Source organism: Danio rerio, chromosome 15 (genome assembly GCF_052040795.2).
Source record: "Danio rerio strain M-AB ecotype USA chromosome 15, GRCz13ab, whole genome shotgun sequence".
NCBI lineage: Eukaryota > Metazoa > Chordata > Actinopteri > Cypriniformes > Danionidae > Danio > Danio rerio.
In genome coordinates, this window is record NC_141035.1 from 27,331,790 (window position 1) to 27,359,225 (window position 27,436).

At 38.4% G+C, this 27,436-nt stretch overlaps 1 protein-coding gene across 2 annotated transcripts; it reads left to right on the forward strand.

Annotated features, from left to right (window-relative positions):
• Nucleotides 1-218: 218 nt before the first annotated feature.
• Nucleotides 219-27,346, forward strand: smtnl2 (smoothelin like 2). 2 transcript variants are annotated; one of them, XR_015508439.1, is made up of 10 exons: nt 219-296; nt 386-962; nt 17,494-17,575; nt 18,766-19,023; nt 19,110-19,172; nt 19,261-19,327; nt 21,351-21,494; nt 21,607-21,730; nt 24,228-24,670; nt 26,233-27,346. XR_015508439.1 is itself a non-coding variant. In NM_212805.2 (10 exon segments), coding segments are annotated over 9 exon segments (1,482 nt in total). In that variant the 5' UTR covers nt 226-296; nt 386-497; the 3' UTR covers nt 27,136-27,346.
• Nucleotides 27,347-27,436: the final 90 nt, after the last annotated feature.

Here is a 27,436-nt window from a genome sequence, read left to right on the forward strand (position 1 = left end):
GTCAGAAGGGGGAAAAAAGAGTGAGGAAGAGAGTGCAGAGACAGAGCCCTGTGTTGTGAAAGTGGAGATTAATAGAAATACAGTGGAAAGGAGGAGGAGGGGGATCTGGGATAAAGCAGAGCTCTATCTCTCCTCCTCTCTGCTCTTGTTCCCTCCCTCGCTCTGCTCCCTCCCCCGGGCTGCAGGAGTTGGAGGAGGTTAACGTGACTGCGAGAGCTGTACTTTAAAACAGCACGGCGGGCTGAACACACACCCAGACACACTTACAGCAGGGGAAATCACACTGAAACACAAAGGTCTGTAAACTCACTCTGTTTTGACCTTTAGTACTGAATGTTGTTGAACTTCAAAACACTTTTTATTCATTACTTTTTTATATCAACAGGTCACTGGTGTCAAGACTTCTATATGGATCTAAGACTCTAAACAATTTCAAGAGGGGATTTTTTATTTTAAAGACAAATCTCAGTTTGTAAAGGAACTTACCTGGACTCAGGATGGACGCAGGCCCATTGGCGTCAGTGGCCGAAGGCTCTCCTGAAGGGGAGACAGTTTGTGCTGCTTTAGCCCGCTATGAAACCACATTGCGGGATGCTGTGCGTGAGATCCACGTAGATGTCAGTGCTTTTAAGCTAGGAATCGAGCGCAGACTAGAAGAGGCCATTCATGTGAGTGGACCTCTGGGTCGAGCTGTGGCACAGCTGCAGCAGGAAAACCGGCAGCTCAGGGGGCAGCTAGAGGCCCTGACCCGACAGGTAGAGATGCTGACGGGGTCGGTGTGTGACAGAAGTGCGCTCCTCACTGGAGGGTCACAGAGCAGCAACAGCACAGGGCATCAGTCTCCACCGTCTGCAGCACCCAGTGTGGCAGCCCTGACCGGCTCCGCCAGCGGCTCGGCCTCCAGTCCCACCACCACACGCTTCTCCAGCAGAGCCACCTTCTCTGTCACCAGCAAAACTAACGTGAGTAGACATTTGTTAGAGTGTGTGGAGTGTGTAGAGCGTGACCCTGAGTGAGGTCATTTTGTGGAAATGGAAAGGATGAAGTGATGTGAGGAACTTTTTAAATATTTAGACATATAGACAAGCCTGAAGCTGGGAAATATAAACAAACTAACTGAATGTTTGGAAAGGCAGAATTTGACTCAGACATCTGGCACAGTCTCTGATGACTGTGGATAGATCAATTCTCAAAAACTTCTAGTCATTTATTGCCACTGTTTTGCAATTATTTTTATGGGCTTAAGCCATGTATGACGCACATAATAGTCACTGTACTGTGGTTAAGTGGTGTTCTTAGTCACAATGTGAAAAAACTAAACAATTTAACCACCAAATGTGTGTGTGTATGTGTGTGTGTACACACTATACCAGTCAAAAGTTTGGGGTCAGTACAGGTTTAAACGTTTTAAGATAAGCTTCTCCTGCTCACCAAGGCTGCATTTATTTAATTTAAAATACAGTACAAATTGTAAAATTGTGAAATATTATTGCACTTTAAAGTAACTGTTCAAAAAGTAACTGTTCACTTTAAAGTAACTGTTAAAGATATATGTTCAGCTTCATTACTCCAGTCTTCAGTCACATGATCCTTCAGAAATCACTTTAATATTAATTATTATTAATATTATTATTAATAATGGTAAAAGCAACACAAGCAATAATGACTGGAGTAGTTATTTCATTTGAAATTACATACAATAAGAAAGTAATTATTTAATTGGTAACAAATATTTATAAATATTTAACTTTTTTACATTTAATTAATGCTGCCTTGATGAACAGAATAATTTTCCTAAACAAAAAAACAAACTTTTGACCAGTAGTGTGTGAATATGTATATCTCTTTTGTTGACAGGGTACTAAGCAACTTTTTGCATTCATTACAAATTTGCTGGCATTGTTAGGCGTTCTTTTGACTATAAGTAACTTTGCAGTTAGATCACCATCCAGTCATAAGAGCTTGTCTGCTTAATTTCTGCACACACTTTATTATCTTCCTCAACATACACTATATTCTGACAGTATGCAACTTTGCAACTACATATCAGCTACCAGGAACTTGCAACTTCGTATCAACATGCAGTCATTAGAGTATTAGTAGACAGCGATTAGTTAATTTACTTTTTTTTAAAGTGAGTAAACCCAGTAAACAAGTTGACTTTACTTAAAAAGCATCAGTAAACCCATTGACCTAATGTTATATTTATGGACAGTTTGTTTATTTAAAATTTAAAAAGCCAAAAAGTTTGCTCCCTTTCTTAAGTAAAGTCAATGGTAACACTTTATTTTGATGGTCCATTTGAGTATTAGTAGACTGTCTGCTTAATATCTGCTGATACTGCTCCTTTAGCAGACATTTAACTGACTATAAGAAACTTTGCAAGTACATGTCAACTTACACTAACCCTAACCCTAACCAACAGTCTACTTATAATCTAATGAGAATTAGTTGGCATGTAGATGTAATGTAACTAAATTCAACAGACTGACCATCAAAATAAAGTGACCAAGTCAACTAATTGCTTTTTAAAGTGTACTGACATCAAGTAACTTTGCAAGTATATGTACATATACTAACCCCGACTCTAACCCAACAGTCTACTAATACTCGAATGAAAGTTAGTTTGTGTGTAGTTCCAAATGTACCTATAGTCAAATAAATGTTTAAATGTTACTATTAAAATGATTTGTGACCTAATTTAAACTTAATTTATACTCAGAAATAAAGGGTTGAATCAATTTTGCAGAAATCATTAAACAGACATTAAATTATGATTCATAGTGTGACTAAAAATAGTAATTATGGTAAGTAATTAATAAAGCGTCGAATTTTAGTTCATCTTTTATGCTGCTTTATTCCATCCACATCGTTTGAAGCAGGAACAAAGCCACTTTCAATCAGATTAGCTCAACATTTTTGTTAAATGACAGGTTTTTTAATTAAAACCAGTCACTTTACAATCCTCAAGCAACTCAGATGTTCAAACCAACATTTTTTTCGGAGATGTCTCACACACAAAGCATGTTTTATGTGTATATCTCATCGTTTGCATATTTATACAGCAGATCTTCCGGGACGCGCTTCTTGACATGACAGATAATGGCTCTATTCAGGATTTAGAGGCTACAGCTCAATTTTGTTTGAGGAGTCTCTCTGTTGAGTTAGACCTGTCAGCTTTAAGCTTTTAACAGCTGCTGCCAGTGACAGTAAAACACAAACGCCATGCAGTCGTCACTCACTACTTTAGAGCTCTGTGCTACGAAATATAAAAATAAATGTCATTTGCATTGCATGCAAATCAAAATGGCTTGTTTCATACAGTTGTTTTACATTTCAGGTTTGTAATGTGCATTTATAAAATCATCATTACTGTAGTATCTGGGAGTGCAGTTGATTTTGGCAGTGAGTGAAAGTCAGTACAGACATATGAAGGCTGTTATCTTCCCTGCCACATCCACACCTGCCAACCACATAATGAGAGAGCTGCATTCTAGGCTTGTAAAATACTCAGAGACTGTTGTGGCAGGTCCCTTTCAGTCCTTGCCTGCAGGAAAAAGTGAGCGAGAGAGAAAGACTGGAAAAAGACAGCTAGACTCCACGTGTGGATGTGTGCTGGCCTGCCTCCACGTGGCTGTGCTGTGAGCACCTGCAGATATCATGATGATCACGCTTTATCTCACACTCTTCCCTCTAACTCTCTGTCTGTCTCAATCTTTCAGAGCCCTCTTGTACTTTCCAATCCTGGGAAAGTGTACCGTGTAACAGTTTATCCCGAGCTCAATCGCAGACTGCCGCCACTGTATCTTGTCTCTCAACTATCACTCTGTCTCACACAAAACACTGTCGTCAGTTCTTTAGATATCTTTTCTGCTTTTCTTTCCCTTTCCAAGTTTCTCCGTTATTCTACACTGTCTCTATCACTACAGTTCCTCTGGCAGGTTTTGTAGTTCAAATTCATCTCTGGTTTCACATTCAGTATAAATTTAGATTGCAAACTAAATTTGTGACTGAATTCAAATGCAGATTGCATAGATTGATGTAAGGCTAAACATAATTTACTCTATTAATTACAGTTTAATGAGCCATAATGCAGTAATGAAAAGAGTGCTGATGAATCATACTCAGGTAAAAGCACCAATACTTGCCCAAAAATGTAGTGCAAGTAGAGTAAAATCATCTGTTGCAAATATTACTCAAAGTATGAGTAAAAAGTAGCCCTTTTAAAAGTACCAACGTACTCATAAGTAGTGAATATGAGTAGTATTAGGCTATAAACAGCTGATGCTTTTATATGCAATTTGTGAGTGTGTGTGAAAAGGTAACATTCTGTATTGCATTTAGCCATTGCTTAAGGGTGATTTTAGTCATCTTACAGTAAACACCCTTCATCTTTTCATCAGTGAGGTCTCTCTAGCATTGCATATAAAGATGTTGGACATCTTCTTGCACAGTTTTAATGCTTTCAAGCGGTTTACTGCCTGTATGAAGCTCAGTTACGTATGATGCGATTTGATATCAATGTGCCAGTTGATTAAACAGGAATCGCGCGACTAATTTTTCTACTCAGTCAATCCCCATAGTCAAGAAAAAATTAAGTAGTGACTGCAGGTTGAAGGAAAATAGTTGAGTAAAAGTACCAATACAACACAAAAAATATACTCACGGCAAAGTAAAAGTACACATTTTTAAAACTACTTGGTAAATAACAATTCCTAAGAAAAAACTACTCAGTTACAGTAATTGGAGTATTTGTAATTTGTTACTTAACACCACTTTCATAATGCTGCAACATAACAAAATAGAATAAACACTTTACTTGAATGGCGTGTTGACTGTCGTGAAACCTTTAAAATAATGACGTGACAAGTCATGAATATTATTATGTTTTTATGCATGCTTATGAAATCTGTCATTAGCTCAGTTATGTCGTTTTAAATGCAAAGTTGCCAGTGTTTGCGATGTCTTTATGACAACTTTACATTATCTGAACAACATAACTTGTCATAAATCTGTCATAAACATGATTTTCATTCATTCATTTTCTTTTCGGCTTAGTCCCTTTATTAATCAGGGGTCGCCACAGTGAAATAAACCGCCAACTTATCCAGCATGTTTTACACAGCGGATGCCCTTCCAACCGCAACCCAACACTGGGAAACACTCATTCACACACATACACAATGAACAATTTAGCTTATTCAATTAATCTATAGCACATGTCTTTTGACTTGAGGGGGACACCGGAGCAGCCGGAGGAAACCCACGTGAACACGGGGAGAACATGCAAACTTCACACAGAAATGACAACTGACACCAGCCAGGTCTCGAACCAGCAACCTTCTTGCTGTGAGGGCATTGTTCTACCCACTGCAACGCCCCATGATTTTCCTGTTAATTATAATTGTGCAATGAATAATTATCTGATGACCCTTTTTTTTCAGTGAAAGTTTCAATACTCTTAAATAATTTTATAATGGCATGATTAATATTTAATTACTGTTTAGGACATTTTGATGACAAATTCCATATTTACCACTGTAGTTGAGGTCAAGAAAAATATAACTTCACAACGGACGTCCAGCTTTCTCCAACCCCTGGTGCCTAGACTGCAGCTATGCAAAAGAAGTTTGGCCATAGGAGAAATCATCATCCTCAACTGAGCCTGGTTTCTCTCTAGGTTTTTTCTTTTATTTTCGTTAATTGGTGAAGTTTGTCCAATGTAGCCACTGGCTTGCTTAATTTGGGAATTCTAGAGCTGCGCATCAGTGTTTGGATTTTCAGCAGTAAAAATTAAACCACACTGAACTAAACTAAACTTCAACTCTGAAAACTACACTGACAGTTTTAATTTCAATTTACTAGAACTTCTATGTTAAGCTGCTTTGACACAATCTACGCTGTAAAGAAATAAAGATGAATTGAATTAAATAACACTGTTATAAAATCCATGGCGATTATGATGGCCTCATGATGACAATCATGTTTATGAAAGATTTATGACAAATTATGTTGTCTTGGTAATGTCAAGTTGTCACAAAGACAGGTTAGGATGTATTTGGTTAAATAAAGTTGTCAAACTCATCTCAAACAATGTCACATTTACATTTAAAATGATGACTGACACTTGATGACATAAGCATGAATAAAATCATGCTTCATCAAAAATTCATATTCTCGACGTGTCATATCATTATTATAAAGATGTTATGACAGTCTTATGGATACCACCTTCAAGTAAAGTGACACAAAAATACTAATATTATAGATATAGATAATATAGATAGACAATAGATATTTAAATTCGACATACACACCTATATACATGACTGGCTCATTCCATCTTCCTCTCTCTCTCCCAGAGTTCAGGCATATAGTGAAATGTTTTAGCTCTGCCTCATTCTGTCCGTCTCCGCAGAGCAGTCCTGTAGTGCTGTTGCCAATTACCACAGAATTTCTGCGGTTTCAATGGCCCATTGTGTCGACATTCTGCCTCATTTGAAGTATGTTGGGTGAGTCAGAAATCAAAGAACACTCAGGACACTTTCCTTCTTTTTTTCAATGCTACATGGTAAAGATGTTGCAGTGCTAGGCTCCTCTGGAGTCTCTCATATTGAAGGACAGGTGCTTGCCTGGGAATCACACCTGTGGAGCGTGGGGTCCTGCCGCACATTCACATTTGGCCTTGAGCACAATGAAGTCTCTGCCGTCCATTACTGCTGATGTGAATAAATGGTTTGGGGGTCAGTGGGTTATCTTTGATTCTGCTTTGCCTCAATATAGTCACCGCATTGTAAATGTCAGACAGTTTGTCTCCTGCTGGATGAGGTGTGTGTGTTTGTGTCCGGCTGTGCTTCTCCAGGGTATGTGAGGGAGAGAGCAGAGATTGGGTGGGAGGAAGATAAGATTTGCACGCTGTTTATCTGTGGAAATTTTGTTAGAGCACACACAAAATCGCAGTAAAAGGATACAGCAAGATACAGATGCTAACAGAAAGATACACTAAAGGATATGTGGAATTAATCTGAGAATTTTAGACCATTTCATCTTAGCTTCATGCTGTCAGTCTCCAATTATAAAGATTATATGGTCTAGATCTGTCTTCTATATCCTTTTCTAAGAGTTATTTATTGACTTTTTCCGATGGTCAACATAGCTCTCTAAGATAGCAATGGCATATTTTTTTTGCAGATGTTATCTAGAATCTTTGTTTGGTTGACCAGGGGTATCATAAATCTATGAAACTTTCAAAAATCCATTTGATGTTTTGTGTTGCAACACAGGCTTATTCTGAAAACGTAGCCCTATATATACAATTCTGGCTGCATTTTGTCTTTTAAAACGAACCTTACAGGGCAGTATGATGCCATTCCTTTTTGAGATTACCAGCTGACCGCTTACCTCAGGTATGGACGGCTTTCCCGATGTTACCAGTTTGTCTAGTTATCTCACCTCATATGTCGGCAGTCTTGAGACACAAAGAGGAGCTGACCACGACTACGGGGTTCCATTCTGGCAAAGAATGGTTCCAGAAAGCAGGTAAGACAAAAACAGAAGCCAAAACATAAAATAAACAAGTAAAGAACAGAGTGAGAATGTGGTCAAATCTAAAAACATGCTAAAAATCAGGCGAGGGTTTTTATTTTTCTGGACTGCTTTTTAACACTTGTCGGTTGGGTTTAGGGAAGCGCGTAGACCTGGTCAATCGGTCCTTTTGAAACCACTATTGGTTGGGTTTAGGGAAGGAGGAGGGTAAGTCAGCCGGTCAGTAAGTCAATTGACTGCGGCTTCTGGTAGATATACGCAAGAACGCCAGGCGCGAACGGCACTCGCGAGAGAAATTTGAGATCTCAAAAAGCATACACAGTGGCCTCTCTCGGATTAGTGAAAACAAAAACTGCAGAAAAATCTCCTTGGACATATTTTGTGATCTCTAGAAACATATATAGCAGTACAATTTCAGAATAAGCCTGGGTTGTTGGTGTAGTAAGTTCTCTAGATAGTGTTTCAGAGCCTTTTAAATGTTGTCCGTATAGACAAATGACTATTTCCCTATGGTATTATCAATGCTTTAGATGCATCTCTTTTCATAACTTGCTTTTGATTTTTGTCGAGACACTTTCTTTTTTATTTTATCACATTGTATCTAATTTTTGTCTGTCACAGAGTAATTCATGTGTAGTACTGAATAAATGTTCTTCTGCTTACAAGGATGGCAACTACGATTTTGAGAGTAAACCATCCCGTTGTGATTGAATATGTTAAAAGGTATTTTAATATATGTAAGCTCGTTCTCAAAAAAAAAAAAAAAAAAGTAAATTGACACATCTTCTAGAGAGTTTACAGGGCCATGACAACCCCCACTTTCGGTTCAGGTCTACCTCAGAATTTTTTTAAAAAGGTGCATCATAATGGGCATGGAGCTACGCGAGCAAAGGGTAGGAGTGGGCGTGGCCAGCAGAGCAGGGGAGAAGAAGGGGAGCAAATAACTGTTGTCAGTTAGCACACAAAATGAGACACAAACCGTGAGAAGAAACCCACTCATCGTCTTTGCACTTGCAGTTTTGCACTATGTCGCCGATTTTGATCCTGCCCCAAAAATTATTTTAACTCGGAAGCTGAAATTAGCTGACAAAAGCTTAAAATTATTTAAAATACAATTAAAGCTAACATGTGCTAACATTTGCTTAACTGATGCTCAACACACACAAATCTGTTAAAATCTCAAAAAAATTACTCCAGGGTTTTGTAAACCTTTAAACTACATACATCATGGCATTGACATCATCCAGGTCTGAAGCACATAACAGAATTAACAGATTCTTGTTAACATAGTGCACTTTTCCACTAGGAAAACACCATATGTCCATAGTGTGTGTGCAGACTTGGCATTCCATTTGACTTAGCAAGTTGCTAATAAATGAAAATAATTGTTTTTGGTGAAAGACTCACGAATAAGAATCCTTACATAGCCAAGCCAGGCTCATTCTGAAAATGTACCTCTACATACATTTCTGGAGTGCATCAACTATGTCCCAAAAGCTATGTTGCTTTCACCAGAGGCCACTGTTGACTGACTGACCGATCTACTGACCTACCCTTCTCCTTCCCTAAAACCAACCAATAGTATATTAAAAAGCACAAATTAACCCACCTACCCACTTCCCTTAACCCAATCGACAAATTTAAAAAGCAAATCAGAAAAAGAAAAGACCTCTTCTGATTTTTAACATTTTTTTACCACATTCTCACTCTGTTATTTAATTGTTTATTTTATTTTTTGGCTTCTGATTTTGTCTTATCTTCTTTCTGGAACTCATCACTGCACTCAAACCTCATTGTCGTGGTCAACTCTCTGCGTCTTAAGTCCACTGACGTACATTGTGAGCTAACTAGACAAACTTGTAACAGCTGGAAAGCCGTCCAGATAGAGCTAAGCGGTCAGCTGGTAAATGTGAACAGGAACGGCGTCATATTGCCCCGTAGTGTTTGTTTAAAAAAATGAAACGCAGCCGTACGTATTTCTGGCTACTTAATTCACAATCTCCAGAAATGTATATAGGGCTACAATTTCAGAATAAGTCTACGCTGTACATAGCTTATCTTTCTTGCAGGTCATGTTGCAAGAATCAGGAACTTTATAATTGGTAAAGTTTTGACATACAGCATTCACCATCTTACGACATAAACATTTATACCTCCCATGACATGTTTATACACAATACACATCTGCAGCTGAGGACTTTTTTCCTCCTCTACATGTACCACATGTTCCCAAGCTTCACAAAATGACCATAATAGTACTTTAAATCCCATCTTTGGCTCGGACCGTGTGAGAAGTGCCCTCCTCACTTTTGCTTGCCTTACCCCAAAGTGCCAGCACAACTAGTTTTCAGTCCACACAGCCATCTAATATTGCCAAAGACAAGTTGTTTTTAAAACAATCCACTTTGGTTACATGAATCCCAAAGGAATGTCGTTTGATCTAACATGCTTCGATTTTGATGTTGGGAGATTTCTAGATTCGGATAGCCTGCCAGGTAGCCAAGCAGGCCTCTGAAGGCTTAAAGGCTGAGCATTTGTTTGCAAAGATTCACTTAAGCGTCCACATTTGCGAGACCGATGAACTCCCGGCCTTTATTTATGAGGATGAAGCCTGTGAAAATGTGCCTGTAGAGTTTCACCTTGGCAGGGGGGTTAAAGGAGCTTACTGGAACATACTACTGCGTGTTTGTTTGCATGTGTTCGTGTGTGATATGTTTGACGTTTCCAGTCCGGCGCTGGCTCAGAGCCAAAGCTCTCACAATGGAACAGATCGTTTAATCTCCTCCCGTTGCACTGCCTGGATCTCCATGTCCAGCACAGATTCCTGGCAGAGAAGAAGGAGTAGAACAAAAAACCTTCGCACAGCTATTAATACAGTAGAGTGTGAGAGAGTGAAAAAAGAGGGCGAGAAAGAGGGAATGTGAGAGGGAGGGTGGAAAAGAGAGAATAGATTGTGGATGGGGGGCTAGAGAAAGGCATCCAGCCGCTCCCATGCTGCCCCTGGCTCTCCTAATTACTTCCAGACAATGCCATGTATTTTCATCTCCGTGGTTACAGGTTAATAATTCTGAGTTTACGAGATGACCTCACTGCCCTTCAGGAACTATTGTTCTGCCTTGTAGGAATGCGTAAATGTGTCAAGAACTGGAGTAGACAAGGTCATCATTTGAGTTTCTTCATCTATGGAGTCATATTTCCACCTATGTGTCACTGGGGCAGAGTAGAAGGCCACTGGTCTCTCAGCTGGTGCAAGAAAGTCTAAACCAAATCTAAGCTCTTAGATACTGGTTGCGAAATTCTGTGTATTCCTGGAACAGTCCCAGGTCTCTCTCTCTCTCTGGCCTAAGGGATTGTGTTTGACCACTGCCCAGGTCTGTGTTCTCCATCTGCAGGTGGGGCTGTAGATTCAGCATGTCCCTCAGGGCTGCAAACCACCAATTGTGCTGCAGATAATCATGCTGAAGTAGACTCACTGCATGGTCATGTAGTTTTAATCTGAAGAGGTCTCTCAAGAGTCTGGGAGCTTCTGCGTCAGGACACACATGGTTGTTTACAGATGAATAAAGCACAGTTTAGTTTTAAATGTACATCCCACTATGAGCAAACCATAGAGGTGTACACAAATTTTTATTAGGCAACGTATAATGTTCTGTGTGGGGGCATTCAAACAACCCAGGCGAATTCTGAAAATGTACCTCTATATAGATTTCTGGAGATATCTAAATACAACCCAGGAGCTAAGTTTTTTTGCAGTTTTTGTTATCGCGAATCCACCAGAGCCTGCTGTGTACACTTTTTAGGATCTCAAATTTCTCTCCAGGTGCCATTCATGCCTGCAGTTCTCATGTAAATCCACTAGAGGCTCCTGTTGACTGACTGTTTGACTGACTGATTGACTGACCCACTTACCCACCCACTTCCCTAAACCCAACTGACAATTTTAAAAAGCAATACAGAAAAAAAAGCCCTTGTCTGATTTTACTGTGTTTTCAGATTTTACCACATTCTCACCCTGTTATTTTATTTCTTTATTTTTTTTTTTGCTTTTGTTTTTGTCTTACCTGCTTTCTAAACTCATACTCCGTTGTCGTGGTCAACTCCTCTCTACATCTCATGTCCACCGTCGTACATGGCGAGCTAACTGGACAAATTGGTAACATTTTATAAATGAAATGCAGCTATTCGTTCTGCTGCCTACATAATTCGCAATCTCCAGAAACATATATACAGCTTCGTTTTCAGAATGAGCCTATGTTGCATTTAAAAAAAAACAGGTTGTAATAGTAAAGCATTTAAAAAATCCTATTTTTAGTGGAACTAATTCAAAAACACTTCTTATTCGTGGCACTGGTAGATGTTAATTAAACTGCAGCAACTTATGTTCAAGCTTACATTCACGCATGTACAAAACAGAGTGTGATTCAGTGCCCCTAATATTCTTTTTTTTCTTCAATTAGAAGCTGGAAATACAGGTGATTCCCATTTAACAAACATCCCTCTGTCCTACTGTTGTGAATCTGACTGATCCAAGTGCAGCAGTTTGGTACTTTAGTGATCTAGTCAAGGCCTGACTGTGATTTCCCTTTTTCTCCATCAATTATTTTCAATGAATCCATTAGTGCAGCAGTTAGACCAAAACAATTCACAGATCTGGTCAAGACTTGACCAAGTAATGTCAAACTGAACGGGTTTACGAACAATAGTTAATTCATTTGTGATCCAATGCATCAGTCAGCAGTGCAATGATTTAGTGATCCAGTCAAGACCTGCTCCAAGACCCAATGGGAATGTCAAATTTGTGAATGAATTAAAAATTTCAGCCAATTGTTTCTAATTAACTGAATCATAAACAGCTTTAAATGATTCATGTGGGAATTCAGTAGTTCAGTTGGAGTGAATGTCAAGCTAATAAATCACTGAATTAGTCTGACTCCAATTGAGCCAGGAATTTGGAGTAATCTGATCCTGTGAGCTCGAGCATGTACACTCCTAATAATTCATAATAATGTCAGACTCGACTTTACCTTAAATGTAATATGACTGAATCAACTTGACTGCATTAGGTTATAACATCGAAATTAAATCAGAGGGTCAGTTCCAGGGCTTGAATTTATATGGCCTGGAGGACATCATTCATAAGCTATTTTACAGTGTACATTTGTGAGTACTGTATGTTGGAGTGAAAACGAAGCACACCCAACTCCCTGAGAAATCAGGAGGAATTTTTGTAGTTCACTCTGTTTATCTGCACAGGTTTTCTTTCCAATCCTGCTTCTGAGAAATTGCAGGCTTTGCCGTGCTTTTAAAAACAGGTGTTTGGGCCTCTTTCACTATAACTCTCGAGTTTGTGAAGGAAATTACAGAGCAAAGACCCTCACAAACCAGGCATCCCTTCCTTGTCTGTACCAACTTTACAGACTTTCAAACAGCAGGAAAATAACCCTTATATTATTGTCGGCCAAATTGGGGGGCAAACGTTTCAGTCACAAAAGACTAATTTGCTTTTCAAACAACACATTCAAGCCAACCCTCTTGCTTCCAAAGAGAGCTCAGCTATTTGTACATTGCAGAATATAAATAACATTATCAGCGTGGCTTATTAATATCAGAGAGGGCCTTGTAAGAGCTGGCTATCTGTATGATTTGAGAGACAGGAGCTGGAATTAGCCCACCAAACCCTCTAGAGTTCTCCCACAAACATGCCCTCTATTGTTGCTTGGGTTCCATTCCAATCCCCCGCCACCACAATGTTCCAAGAATCTCAAATGTCACTGAGAGACAAGAATATCCCCTCAGATATGTTTAAAATCAGACGTGCACACATAGCGATTTATCAAAACTTGCATTCATCTCTCTGATCATATACGGAGCAGCTCTCAACAATGCTCAAGCCGCCACGCTCCAATTTCACTCACCGTCAAATCACTCAGAGATTATGTACAATACAACCTTGTGATTATCCTCGGAAAAAAATATTTTTATATGCACCCCAGCATTGCTCAGGCAGGCTGCCAGCGCACTGGGGAAATTCTTATTTTGCTGTAGAGGGACATTTAGACTCACATGAAAGGTTTTCTGTGAGTGGAGTCCATTGTCTGAGCGGACTGTACATAGTAAATGCATTTGGAGGCATTCGGCATTTATATATGCCTGTTGTAGGACAGACTGAATAGACTGAGGACTCCTCAAGGGCCTTTCTTGTCTTCTCACCTGCAGGAGTGATTACTGTGTCTCTGAAGGGGCTTCATTCAGTCGTCTGGTGGTCTGTTGTGAATAGTTGGAGAGGCGACGCTGCTCTTCTCTCCACTCTCATTGTCTTTGAGTGTCCTCGGTATGAAGGAACAGCGTGTACAGGAGAAGTGTGGCCCTCCCTCAGGACAAAAGGATGGACTGTGTAGTACTTTTCCCCATCTCTTTTGTGTGGATAGGGGACTTGGGCTGAAGAACTAAATGGTTGTGTTGATGATAATTGATTATGAAAATAGTCTTTTCAATGAACTTGTTGAACCAGTTTACAGCAATAGCATCGAAAGATTCATTCTCGATCATCAATGTTAGAAGATTCAGTGAGTTGTCAAGGAATCAAATCAATGTGATAATCATAAACTAAACCTTTTTTGTGAATCACATTGCATCAGTTATCAAGTTGGTGATTTAATAATTGGTCCGAGACCTGGTCTCAATGCCTGATTTGTGAATGTTATTCCTTTCAACGAATCAGTTTAACCAGTTCACAAATAGATTTCATTCCTTCATCCATAAATTCAACTGATTCTTTTGCAACAGTTGATCTGAGACCCGTTGAACATGTTCAATTTATGAGTGAATTATTTCCTTGAGACAATCCTTTTCAATGCATCCAGTTTGTACATTTCAAGAGATCACACTTAGCTGATGGTTTATAATACAACATATTTGGCATGCTGTCCAGCGGGGTAAGATCCTTGAGCCTAGGGCTCCCTCCTTTTTCATCGGTAGAGAGGGGAGTCCGAGCTCAGGTAGGTCTCAAGTGCGTCCCCAAATTTTTTTGCTCAGCCTATTCCTTGACCACCAGGGGTCGCCACGGCAGAACGAACCACCAACCACACCAGTATATGGTCATGCGGTAAATGCCCAGTACTAAAACACTCATATATTGTGACAATTTGGTTTATTCAATTCACTTATACTGCATGACTTTGGACTGTGGGAGGAAACCGGAGAACCCGGGGGTAACCCACGCATGCATGGGAAGAACATGTGAACTCAATACAAAAACAAAAACTGGCCCATCCAGGACTCAAACCAGAGGTGTACTTGCTGTGAAGCAACAGTGCTAGCCACTGAGCCACCATGCCGTCCTGTCCTGGATTAGGCTAGGAAAGAGGGGATGAGTAGGGGTGGATGGGGGGTTCTTTAAGGCGAAGATGACTAAGGTAAGGAAATCTGGATATTATTGTGCGTTTGGATTCATCTGATGATTACATGAGTTACATGAGTAACTTACATGAGTTGCTTTTTGAATTCCCTTTCATGATGCCATTTTACATGTTATAGCACATAATTTGATTAAAGTCATTGCGCCATCCTACAAGACGATAATAGTTTGATTAGGGTGTTTACATGTCTGTACTGCACTAAATTAATGGGACTAACATCGGCATACAAAATGTTCAATATCATATTTATGATTCATTGAATCACAATTTGGTTTGACAGATTAATCAATTATCATGTGTTTTTAGCTGTAGACTACAGCCCTTTCCCACATGTTCTGTCTCAGCTCCCTATTTCCTGCACTTGTTTTATTGCTCCTCTCTATTAATGCAATGACGCAGTCTCTGGGATAGGGAATGTGTTGTTCCTGCAGGAAAAAAAAAGATCAACTGGGGTGAGTGCATGCGGTTCAGTGAACATGTGAGATGGGTGTGGTTAGATTCCCCCCCCTGCACCTCTTAATTTAGCCCGGGGGCCAAGCAGCAGGTGACCTCTGTGCCAAAATAGTGTTTGAACTAATGCATTTGGGAGGAATTTCAGATACAAGCCCTGGTGGCTGCAGGCAATGTTTTTCCAAAATCAGGCTGTGCAAGAAAACAATATAATACAGATTGTCTATCTCAAAGCAGTCACGTGTCTGCTGATATCCCCTAGAGAGACTGACGCATAACACAGTCCAGTGGTAGACATTCGCAGTGCACCAACATATCACTGGAATGAGTTGAGAACCTGCGTGTTTAGCCAGCAAATCAGAGTTGGATACGTTTCATGGCTGGGGTGAATTTTTTCTCCCCCTATCTTTTTCTCTCAATGGGACAGGCAGCTGCTCCCCCTTCAGCATTCCTTAGATATGATGTCATTGGCCTCCTCCATGCCAATTACTTCTCAAATCTCTCGAGGAAGCGATTTAGTGATTTAAAAATGCAATGTTTTCCTGATTGTCCATGTTGCCTGTGCATGAAGATACATTTGTTAGCTTAGCACATTAGCATTCATGTCCTAGAGAGATTCGGCCCACACACAATGGAGCTTTTTAAAGCCCATTGATAAGCTGCCAGGTAATTAATGACAGCAGAAGAGTCGAGTAAATGTGCACAGTCATTCTTCTGGTTGGCTTCCAGGCGTTAAACTACAAGTCTGCTTTTATAATGATGAGCTCATTGCAGCCAAGGCCAAACATCTGTATCTGTACATCTATGTGATGGTTGAGGTCTACAGGAAATGAAGCAAGGCAGAGACCCGTATGTGTCAGTGTGTAACTTAAAGGCACTAATATATCAACATGTGATCTTGCATTTCGGTCACAAAGAAGAGTGCAATGAGGGTAGAAGTGGCTATTAAAAATGAAAATAGATAGATCAGTGATGAAGACATATCCGTATTGTTGACCCACTTTGGCCCTGATCCAGAACTTTCATTTATGTTGTAAAAAGATTAGGATTCTTGAAACTGGCATTCATAGGGATTTCACAGTGAAGCAATTAATCAGATGTCTTTGATTAGATTACATCAGTCATTTACTTGAGCAGAATGTGTCCTGCGGAACCATTTTGTCTCTTTTGATGTCTCTGATTGAATAATTAAATTAGTTGTCTCGTGTTCCTTACCTTGTTTTGGCCGCTTGTAGTAGATGTTTGTTTTTAAGAGCATCAAGGGTTGATATATTCCCAGTAAACATACTCATGCATGGCCCATGTTGGCTTTTTGCAGGCACCGTGGGCTACGGTAAATCCAAAACAAATCTAAACAAGCCCAGTGTGGGATAATCTAGGTATGACCCATAGCTGCGGGCTCACTTTGGGCTCTATGTGAGTACCCCACACTAGCCCACATTATTAATCCCATGAAGGCCTACAGTGGGATAGCCCAATTAGGCCCAGAGCAGACTTCCAGCAACAATTTTATTATTGGTTTAATGTTGGTCCATTAGTATTGGCCTGCATGGGCAGTCCTTACCTAGTCCCAAGAATGCCCTTTCCTGGCCAACACTGGCCTTGGATCAACAGGCCCACACTTGATTTTAGATTGTGATGTTTTTCTTATGCTTATAAGAGTTTACATTTAGAGTGTCTTTAAATCCAAATGTAAAATCAAAATCCAGCCAAATTTATTTATCCAAAATTATTTTTGGCCATATAATAGCTCATAGCAATAATAGCCCAAGATCTACCCAACAAAAAAGTTAAATGAAATAAAAACAGTAATACTACAATAACAGGTATAAAATCAGGATTGAAACATATCTAATACGGTCTCATGTTTAATCAAATTTGTACAGTTTGTTTAGTGGCACCATTTATTTTAGCTGTGGTGTATTCGAAACTAATAATGTCTAGTAGATAGAGCTTCCAGGATAGATTAGGAGCAGATGGATCCAGCCATATTTTCAGAATTGTTTTTTGACAGAATCCTTCACATATAACAGTTCTTTGAAGGACTAACAGAAATTTTTACTTCTTTTTTTTCTAACAGAGCATTGAGCGAGATGAGCCCATTGAAGTGGATCCAGCACCAATTCCCCAAGGTTTGGAGAATGGGCACTTATCATCAACAGGTATTACCATAATTTCTTCTTGACACCACTCATGGGGTGTGTGCGTCATTACAATCAGCTCCCTAGTTAAATGAGGGCACAGAGGTTGTCATCTATTTTAAGAGCTGTTCAAATCTCAAATCTTTTCCAAAGCACTGAATATCTGTTGATACTGCTCCTTCAAAAGACATTTAACTGACTATAAGAAACTTTGCAAGTATGTGTCAACTTACACTAACCCTAAACCTAACCCCAACCTAACAGCCTACTTATAATCTAATAAGAATTAGTTGGCATGTAAATGCAATGCAACTTAAATTCACCAAACGGACCATTAAAATAAAGTGTTGCCAACTTTAAGGCTAATTATGATGCAAGAAACGCAATTTGCCCAATTTAATTAACATTGGGACTGAAGATTTGAGGACCCAGTTTCCATATGAAAGCATAAATTCCTCTCTACACATGTGATGACAATTTTGTAGATAATTAAAATGTGAGTAAAAAGTTATTTGAGATGTGTATGTAGATATGTTACACAACAATCAATATACTTTCAACAACATACACAATCATTCAAATTATATAAGACTGCAGTAATTACAACTATAACAATACTAACAAGTTCTGTGTTTTCATGTCACTTCCTGCTCACCTTAGTTTACCCCTAATCTTGTTAGCCTTTGAGTTAATTGTCTTCACCCTCTTGTCAGCTTGTTTAGTTAATTGTTTCCTTGTGTATTTATACCCTGTTCTGTTAGCACTTCGTTGTCATTAGTTTTTTGTGGCTCCTATGATGTCTGCATTTCTCTGTTGCTTTGCTTTGTTTAAGTTTGTTTAAATAAATGTTTGTTTGGCTGCATCTGGATCCGCACCTTTAATTATTCCCTGCTTTACGCCAGACGTGACACAATCACTTTTAAAATGATATTTTCCTGCTGAAAAACAATTAGAATATCAGTAGCCAATTAGAAGCCACCATTTAATTATAACAAAACTGCAGCACTTATAATAAGCAGAACTCTATGGGCCGTCTTCTTCAATATATTTTCATATGGACCATGCTAAATACTAATGTAAACAGGACCAAAAACATTTTAAGTTTATCCACTTTCACTTTCATTTCCAATCACTTTAATTTGAAAGTAACATGTGGAAACAACTTTTCTATTGTTATCATATTTACCACAATCTATCTTTTATCCAATCAGAAAACTCTATCGTGCCTTTGAGGAGAAACTCGCCACCCAATGGTGTGTTACACGAACACTCAGCCCCTGTTCCCATGGCAATGCCACACCTGCCTATCACAGCAACCACCAAAGTAGCTGACTCTACAGTTATGAAGAGTCCTGAGTCGCCCAGTAGCCCAATGCAAGCAACGCCTTCTGCCATTACAGACTCACTGACAAACAGTCCACCGGTCACCAGTGATAACCAGCCTCAACTAGAGTCTCCTGTTCATGCAGGTATAGGTCTTTCAGAGAATTAGTCTACAGATGACCATATTTACTGTCATCTACTTGAGATGTGTGTGTTGGTCTTGTGGTTACAGTATCATCTGTGAAAACATGGGCTCCGACTCCTGCCAGGACCATGGGTTCTCCACGGCTTACTGGTAGGAAGAATTCAGCTAATCTCTGTCACTCATATTATACACATTAGGAGATTTTATTATAAATTATGTCTCACTGTTTGTCTTATAGAAAAAGCATCTTCGGCTCCAGCCAAGTCAGTGACTTACTCTGGACTTTTCCCACACAATACAGATAGGTGAGCCCAGTGTGAATATCCTTACTTGCATCTAAATAAAAGTTTCCACAGTTCACTCACTTACTTTACAATATCTTTGATTTGTTAGCATTAAGGACATAATATACTTGAAGAGTGTGTAAAGTAATTGCAAACAAAATTAGGACAAAACAACGTTATTTGGACTTTAAGGGTGCTTTCACTCTAGCACTTTTGGTCTGCACCAAGGTTTGTTTGATGTCAAAGTACAGAACATTAAGCTAGTGTGAACATGTTTTCTGAACTCGGGTGTGCACCAGTGAACCATACCCAAGTCTGCCTGAAAGAGGTGGTCAGGGGTATGGTTCAATTCTGATCTGAATGCAGTCATACCAGGTAACGGAAGTGAACCGCCAACTGTACAACAAACTTTCATTTTCATAACAATCATTCGTGTGTGTATGTCTGTGTATCACCAACCTTGGTGAAAAGCGGGACTGACCCACTGCAAACAGTGATAATGTCTGCTTGTCTCCACCAAAAAACTACTTCTGCAGACATCGTGTGATGTTCTGAATGTTTATAATGTTTTGTTTTGTTTTGTTTTGTTTTGTTTTTTTTCGGCAGATAGATGGAACTGGCTCTCTGTATTTTTTAAAGATTATTATAAGATTCAATAACAGCAGAATGACCGTGATATGTGTACGTCTCCGTTTTGGCACCTTGCTTTCGTGGCCATCACTTAGAAACAGCTGTACCCAAAACAGCAGCTTGATGATGCAAGTGTACCAAGGTTCAAAAGAAAAAAAGATGAACACAAACCATCTGAGAAGGTGGGACAGAGAGATAATCAAACTTGGGTTCGGTCCAAGCAATTGAACCAAGTGTGAAAGCACCCTAAAATAGCTTGCCAAAGGTCCGTTGTAAGGATGTAATAAGTGGGTGAGTCCCTGACCTCCGCCCTCTTTAGCACTGACGTTTTCTATAGTTCAGTAACTCACTTCAATCAGGCAAGGTCAGAAGTAAAATCTTTAACAATGAAAAGCTGCTTTTGAAACTGAAGTGTAATTAATTAAAAGTGATTTTTTTGTGGTTTATCATGTAAAGCAACTTGCTTTGTACATGGGATTGACTTTACTTGACTGGAGTTGCTGAAATATAGTGCCTCTGAAATCGTCCACATTGCTATGATGAGATGCTTTTTTAACTGCCGTTTTCTCCACTCATTATATTCTCCACATCATATATATATTTACTTTTTTAAGATGAAAATGTGCAGGATATATTTAAATATTCATCTAAACACTGCTCACAGGAGCATGGTGATGCTGGGATGTTTGCTAATAATTTGATACATGTTCATACTCTCCATATGCACCAGACACAGCATGATCCGTGGTAAACATTGAGAAAATCTGAGTGTGCTTCAAGTAGGTGAGTGGACTTGAAAAACCAACTGTAGGACCAATCTTTTCTTTTAATGTGCAAAGAGGAGGGGAAAAAACTAACTTAGACTTTTCATCGAATTTATATATTGCTTCTCTGTGGTGATCTGAAGTGCTAAGTAAGTCATTTGGATGAAAATGTCTGCTAAATGTAAATGTTGCTTAGATATTTCAAGCTTCTTTATAAAATATACTATTTAAAAAAACAGCACTGAGAGCAGCACATTGGCTCAGTGGTTAGCACTGTTGCCTCACAGCAAGAAAGTTGCTGGTTCAGGTCCCGGCTGGGTCAGTTGGTATTTCTGTGTGGAGTTTGCAGGTTCTCCCCATGATCGTGTGGGTTTCCTTTGAGGGCTCCAGTTTCCTTCACAGTCCAAAGACTTGCGGTATAGGTAAAATAGCTTTAGTGTATATTTGTGAATGAGTATGTTATGGGTGTTTACCAATACTGGGTTGCGGCTGGAATGGCATCTGCTGTATAAAACGTGCTGGAATTGTTGGTGGTTCATTCTGCTGTGGCAACCTCTGAAATAGAGGCTAAGCCAAAGGAAAATGGATGAATGAATTAAAATAGCACAGAAGTGAACTGTTCCTCAGCCATCTCTATCTCCTTGTTCCAGGAATGTGGATACGCCAGGTGATTTATCCTTCGGCAGAGGTATTGAGCGAAGACGAGAACTTGTGAGGTCCCAGACTTTACCTCGAAATATAGGAGCCCAGGCACGAAGGTCTATTTTTGAGAGGCTGGACTCTGAGAACAACAGGTAATGAAATCATCCAGTGTGTGTCAATTCAAACATGTGATTGTTTTTAATGCTCTGTAATGTAATCCAGAGCAAAAATAAAACCCTCTTGCTTTGATCTTCCACATCTCAGTCGGCCCAAGCCAGTGGATTCCAAACCAAAGCTGAAACGCTCTCAGAGCTTTGGCGTATCCAGTGCTAGCAGTATCAAGCAGATTCTACTGGAATGGTGTCGATCCAAGACCATTGGGTACCAGGTATGACATTCTCTAGACATCATAGGTTTTATGACAAACCAGCAGAAAGAAGGAGCCTTGCACACATATGATTTAATAACATTTCAGGCTGATATGAATGACGATTATCACGCATAATAGCGCTTCCTGTAAAGTAATAATACAAAGGGCACACAGGTTGATACCAATCTGTTTCCAACCCAATCATCAACTACAGAGAGCGAGAGATTGCTTGCTCCCACCTCAGCAGCCAATAAGCTTGCTCATTAACATTTGAATACTGTAGTGTTGATTGCACTAGCAATCTCCTGTGCTTTTTCAGGGGTAGCAGATCTATGTCACCAAGACTAAACACATCAACACTGCCATATACACATTCATTCCATAATATATCTCGCTGAGAGGTGTCATCACAATAGAATTGTATTAGCTTCAGCAACAAGAAATCAAATTTACTTTGATATTTTGACCTAAAAGAGGGTTTTGTTCCATTAAAACGTCCTGCAAGTTTTAAAGCTTCAACAAAGGCTCATTGCTTCAGAGTCAGCATTTTTATAAAACTGCAAAAACATACTTAAACATACATTTGACTGCAGTTTCTAGATAAAACAATTTCTACAGTGCATTCACTTTACAGGGGGGTAGTAGGCTGTAACCCTAATTTTAACATCCCAAAGTTGATAGGTATGTACTATTGTACTTGTGATGCATAAGGTTACTACAAAAAGTTGTTCATTTCATAATGCTTTGTCTGTAAATTAAAATTTCCATAGATCATTTTGGCAAAACACTTTCTGCAATACAACACTGAGCAATTAGTGTGGTGACAATAATGCTGTTTACAATACAATCACATTAGCCAATCAAAACATTGACCATATATTAAAAATATTTAAACGACCTGTCCATTAATAACAAGTCTTTTTATCAAGAGGGTCAGCACTGAAAATCATAGTTTTTCTGAATGTATATTAGTTTTTTTGTGTGTACAAAATACTTGATTTATTAATAAGTTGACCTAAATGAACATATAAGAAAAATATAGAAGAAGAAATAAACCATGTCATGGCACCTTTAACATCGATAAGATGAACAAACATTATGTTAACATTGTCCAGATGAATAAACATATAGTGTGTGTTATTAGTCTTCCTCTGTGTGTGTATTCTGCTTCACTCTAATGCTGCTTTGCGAAAGCAGCCCATGTGGCTCTAGTTAGAGATAGTAATGTAATGGTCAAGCCCAATTTAGAGTCGAGAGAAAGCAGTACGTAAACATTAGAAGCAGAGCAGACAGTTGACAACACGCATGACCATTTCAATTTCCTTCAATGACACAGACTGCCTTAGTCTGTCAGATCAGCCGACTATGGATGAGAACTGAACACTGTTAAATGATGAGGTGTAGAGAAAAACCCAGCATTGATGATAAGAGACAGACAACAATAAAACACTGCACTGACAAGCACAAGCAGGTCTGCAGAGTCTCAGAGGAAGCTATTATTGTTTTGTTGCTTGAATGCCAGAAGATAATACTTTTTCATATCTATTGTTATTCTTATTTATTATGGCCTTAGGTTTTAGGATTTATTCTTCAATTGACAAGAATTAATGTGTGTGTAATTGAAATTGTCATTTTGGTTATTAATTAGCAGCGATTATTTTTTAGGAATATTTTTATTTTATATTATTTTACTTTAAATTTCAGTGTGTATATAAATACAAAGATATGCATACAGTATTCATCTATATATTTATCATGTGCATTCATTTATTCGTGATTACTTTTTATTTTAAGTTTTGGTGTATTCATTAGTATTTGTTATGCTGTTTTTTTTTATTTTTTTAATGTCTGTAGATTTTGTATGACGTTTTGTTTCAGTGTAATATGTCTGCCATTTTAATTTTGGTTAAATTTATTGTCATTTTATTGTGTTTTTTTATTTATTTAATTTTTTTATATACAGTTTATCTAGGTCATTTTTATGCTATTGTGGTAGATTAAATTAAACCAAACTGAAATGAGAAAAAATGCTTTTAAACCAGCTGGAAAATTAGTAATATTAAAGCTAAAAATATATATTTTATTTCAGTTAATGTATATTTCTTATTTATTGATTTCATATAGATTTAATTTTACAACAAAATGAAATGTATATTAATAACAGTGTTAAGAAAAAAGTAATATATTACAATCTGTAGTCACTTTAAAAACAAACAACTAAATGTGTTAGTTACTTTTTAAGGACGCAATGTGAATATAAATGTGCTGTTATTTTTTTTTTTCAATTTGCATTTTTTACTTTTTTTAAAGAGATAAGGTACACATAAAATTGTAATATATTACTTTTTACCCAACACTGATTAATAACCATGATATATGATCTATAAAAGTCACAACTTGACGTAAGCAAGAACACTTATCCTAAAGTACATTTGGGTGAATCTAACTGTGTTGAATGATTTGGTGCAAATGCCCAGTGTGATGTGAAATATAACCGCTTGGCTCTCTCTTGCAGAACATCGACATTCAGAACTTTTCCTCCAGCTGGAGTGACGGCATGGCGTTCTGTGCCCTCGTCCACTCTTTCTTCCCCACAGAGTTTGACTATAATGGTCTGACCCCTGCCGAGCGCAAACACAACTTTGAGCTGGCATTCAGCACTGCAGAGTAAGTCACCTCTTGATAATAGCACTGAGATGTCAAAATGCTGTCTTAATATTGAGGAGTTTGTCTTACTATCATCTCTCTATCTATCGGACACTGAAAAGAGTAGATAAAAAATTATAAGTATAACTGTTTCTTAAAGAAATTATCATTTTGTTCACCAAAGATGCATTAAATGAATCAAAAGTTGCAGTAGAAAAGATTTAGATTTCAAATAAACTTTCTGTTTAGCAGATGATGATGGTTTCCATAAAAGTATTTAGCAGATTCTTCAACTATTTCATTTGTTTTCCTGTCACCATAGCAAAATTAATTGTCCAGAATGAACTGTTTGACTAAAAACTACTTATAAACAATAATAATAATTTATTAAGGCACCATATCAGCATATAAGATTTATAATATAAAGTGTTTTAACATATTGACTTTTATTGACATTTTAAATAGTTTGAAATGATTGTTTTGTCTGGGTTGGTCATGTAAATTATGGCACTAAAAGCGTGATGAGCTACTTGTACTTTTTCTCTTAGTGTAGAGATTATTAAAAGTTTTTTCATATATTTTATTTTTTATAAATTAAATAGTTTCAGACTGTGTGAAGAAGTCAGTAAAAGTCACTTTGTTAAACTGCAGAGTTACATTTTCAGCTTCAAAAGCGATTTAAAAGCTTTAATAAATGAAAATGAATCATGAGACAACTGTTTATTGACTACAGTAGATTAATAAATTAAGATGACACGGTGGCTCAGTGGTTAGCACTGTCACCTCATAGCAAGAAGGTCGCAGGTTCAAGTCCCGGCTGGACCAGTTGCCATTTCTGTGTGGAGTTTGCCCGTGTTGGTGTAGGTTTCCGCCTGGTGCTCCGGTTTCCCCCACAGTCCAAAGACATGCGCTATAGGTGAATTGAATAAACTCTATTGGCTGTAGTGTATTAGTGTGTGTGAATACAAGAGGGTATGGGTGTTTCCCAGTGATGAGTTGCAGCTGGGCATCTGCTGCGTAAAACATATGCTGGATAAGTTGGCATTTCATTCCGCTGTGGCGTCCCCTGATTAATAAAGGGATTAAGCTGAAAAGAAAATGAATGAATGAAATTGCCCGTAGTGTTTTTCTTGGGGCTGAATTAAGAGCCTTAATCTAATCTAAGAGCCCCCAAATAAATACCTAGAAGTATAAATGATTCCTATAAATTATATATAGCATCATTTTCTAACATATTTTGTATGACGAGGGTCTAAAAAAATTTAAGTTTACTATAATAAATAAATCAATCAATTAAGAATAAATTAAAGTACAAACTTGTGGGCTGAGAATTGCTTAGGGCCCCTAAATCACTAAAAATGCCCCTGAGTGTATGTGTGTGAATGTTAAAGTGTGTGGGTGTTTCCTGGTACTGGAAGGGCATCTGCTGTGTAAAACATATGTTGGATAAGTTGGCGGTTCATTCCGCTGTGGCGACCCCTGATGAATAAAGAGACTAAGCTGAAGGAAAATGAATGAATAATAAATTATTTGTTTAAAAATAATATTTATGTGTGTATGATTAAATTGTTTAATATTTTTATAATAAAATATATAATAATATCCTGTAACCTTCCTTGCAAATTCCAAGCAAAAATATAATTTAGAGCATTTAACTTTTGCATATACAATTCATAAAAAAGTTTAATTAGTTAGTAGTTAAGATTTTGGTTATTCCACCTTTTTTTCAGACTTCTCACAAAAAAAACTACTATTTGGTTTTCTAAAAGTTAATATAAACATGTCTGACAACATTACATCTTTTTTGTTATTGACTGACTTGTACCATGTACTCATTCATTCATTTTCCTTGGGCTTAGTCCCTTATTTATCAGGGGTCACCATAACGGAATGAACCACCAACTATTCCAGCGTATGTTTTATGCAGCGGATGCCCTACTGCAACCCAATACTGAGAAACCATGTACTCAAAAAAACATAAAGCTTGTCAAAAGGCAACAAAAATAATGTCCTACAACATTTGTGTATGAAAACTGCTTAGTAAAGATGCTTCAAAAATCTCCTTTTACATTTAATGGAAAAAACAAATCAACATACAAGTTTAGAATGACATACCAACATACCGACAGCAGATTCATTTTCATTTAAAAGCGCTAATAAAGTATTAAAAGCCTTTTAATAGGAGCAGACCGGACAGTTGAGAAGCAAACTCAACATGACCCGACCCAACGAGCAGAACAGAATGAATCTAAAATAAAAGTTGACACAAATCATCCGCAGTTGTGCTGCACATCACCTCACAGCACGCCACATGAGATAAAGTTACTTAGTTTCCGATGTGTCTGAGTCTAGAGTGTCCGTAACCTGCACTTTAAACCAGTAAAGCATGCCAGCAAATCCCTGCGGAGCTCAAAAAAACCTCCCCTTTCCCTACTCGGCTACTCAGACCTGACAGCCTGGAGAATGACATCATCCCTGTGTTCCAATTCCCACATCCTGAAATATTCCAACAGACCAAAAACTACACTGTCGACGTCATCTGAACATATGTATTACACTGCTCGTATTAATAGTCAACAGATATGCAGGATGACCAGAAACAGCCGCACAAGTCCAGCCCTATTAAATCTGTTTCTCTCTGTATTTCCAGGAAGAAAGCTGGCTGTGATAGGCTGATTGAAGTGGAGGACATGATGGTGATGGGCAGAAAGCCAGACCCCATGTGTGTCTTTACTTACGTCCAGTCACTATATAACCACTTGCGCAAGTTCGAGTGAGGTCTCAGCCTCTGCACTACCCTCTGCTGGACAAAACTGAACTGTAGTTACTAAAGGTTTGGGTTGGAATATGTCCCATGCCAGACAGACGCTTCTGCTGTTGCATTTTAGTCAAGAAAAGGTCATCGACTATTTATGCAGTCTTTGTGTGTGGCACGCTCTTTATAGAAATTGTGAGCCCTGGTTTATTAATAAATAGCATGAAGTTAAAGGGCTGGTTCACTACAGAAGTTCTGTGATTATTTACTCATGCTCATGTTTTTTTCAGAATTGTGAGACTTTCATTTATCTGACAGGTTTC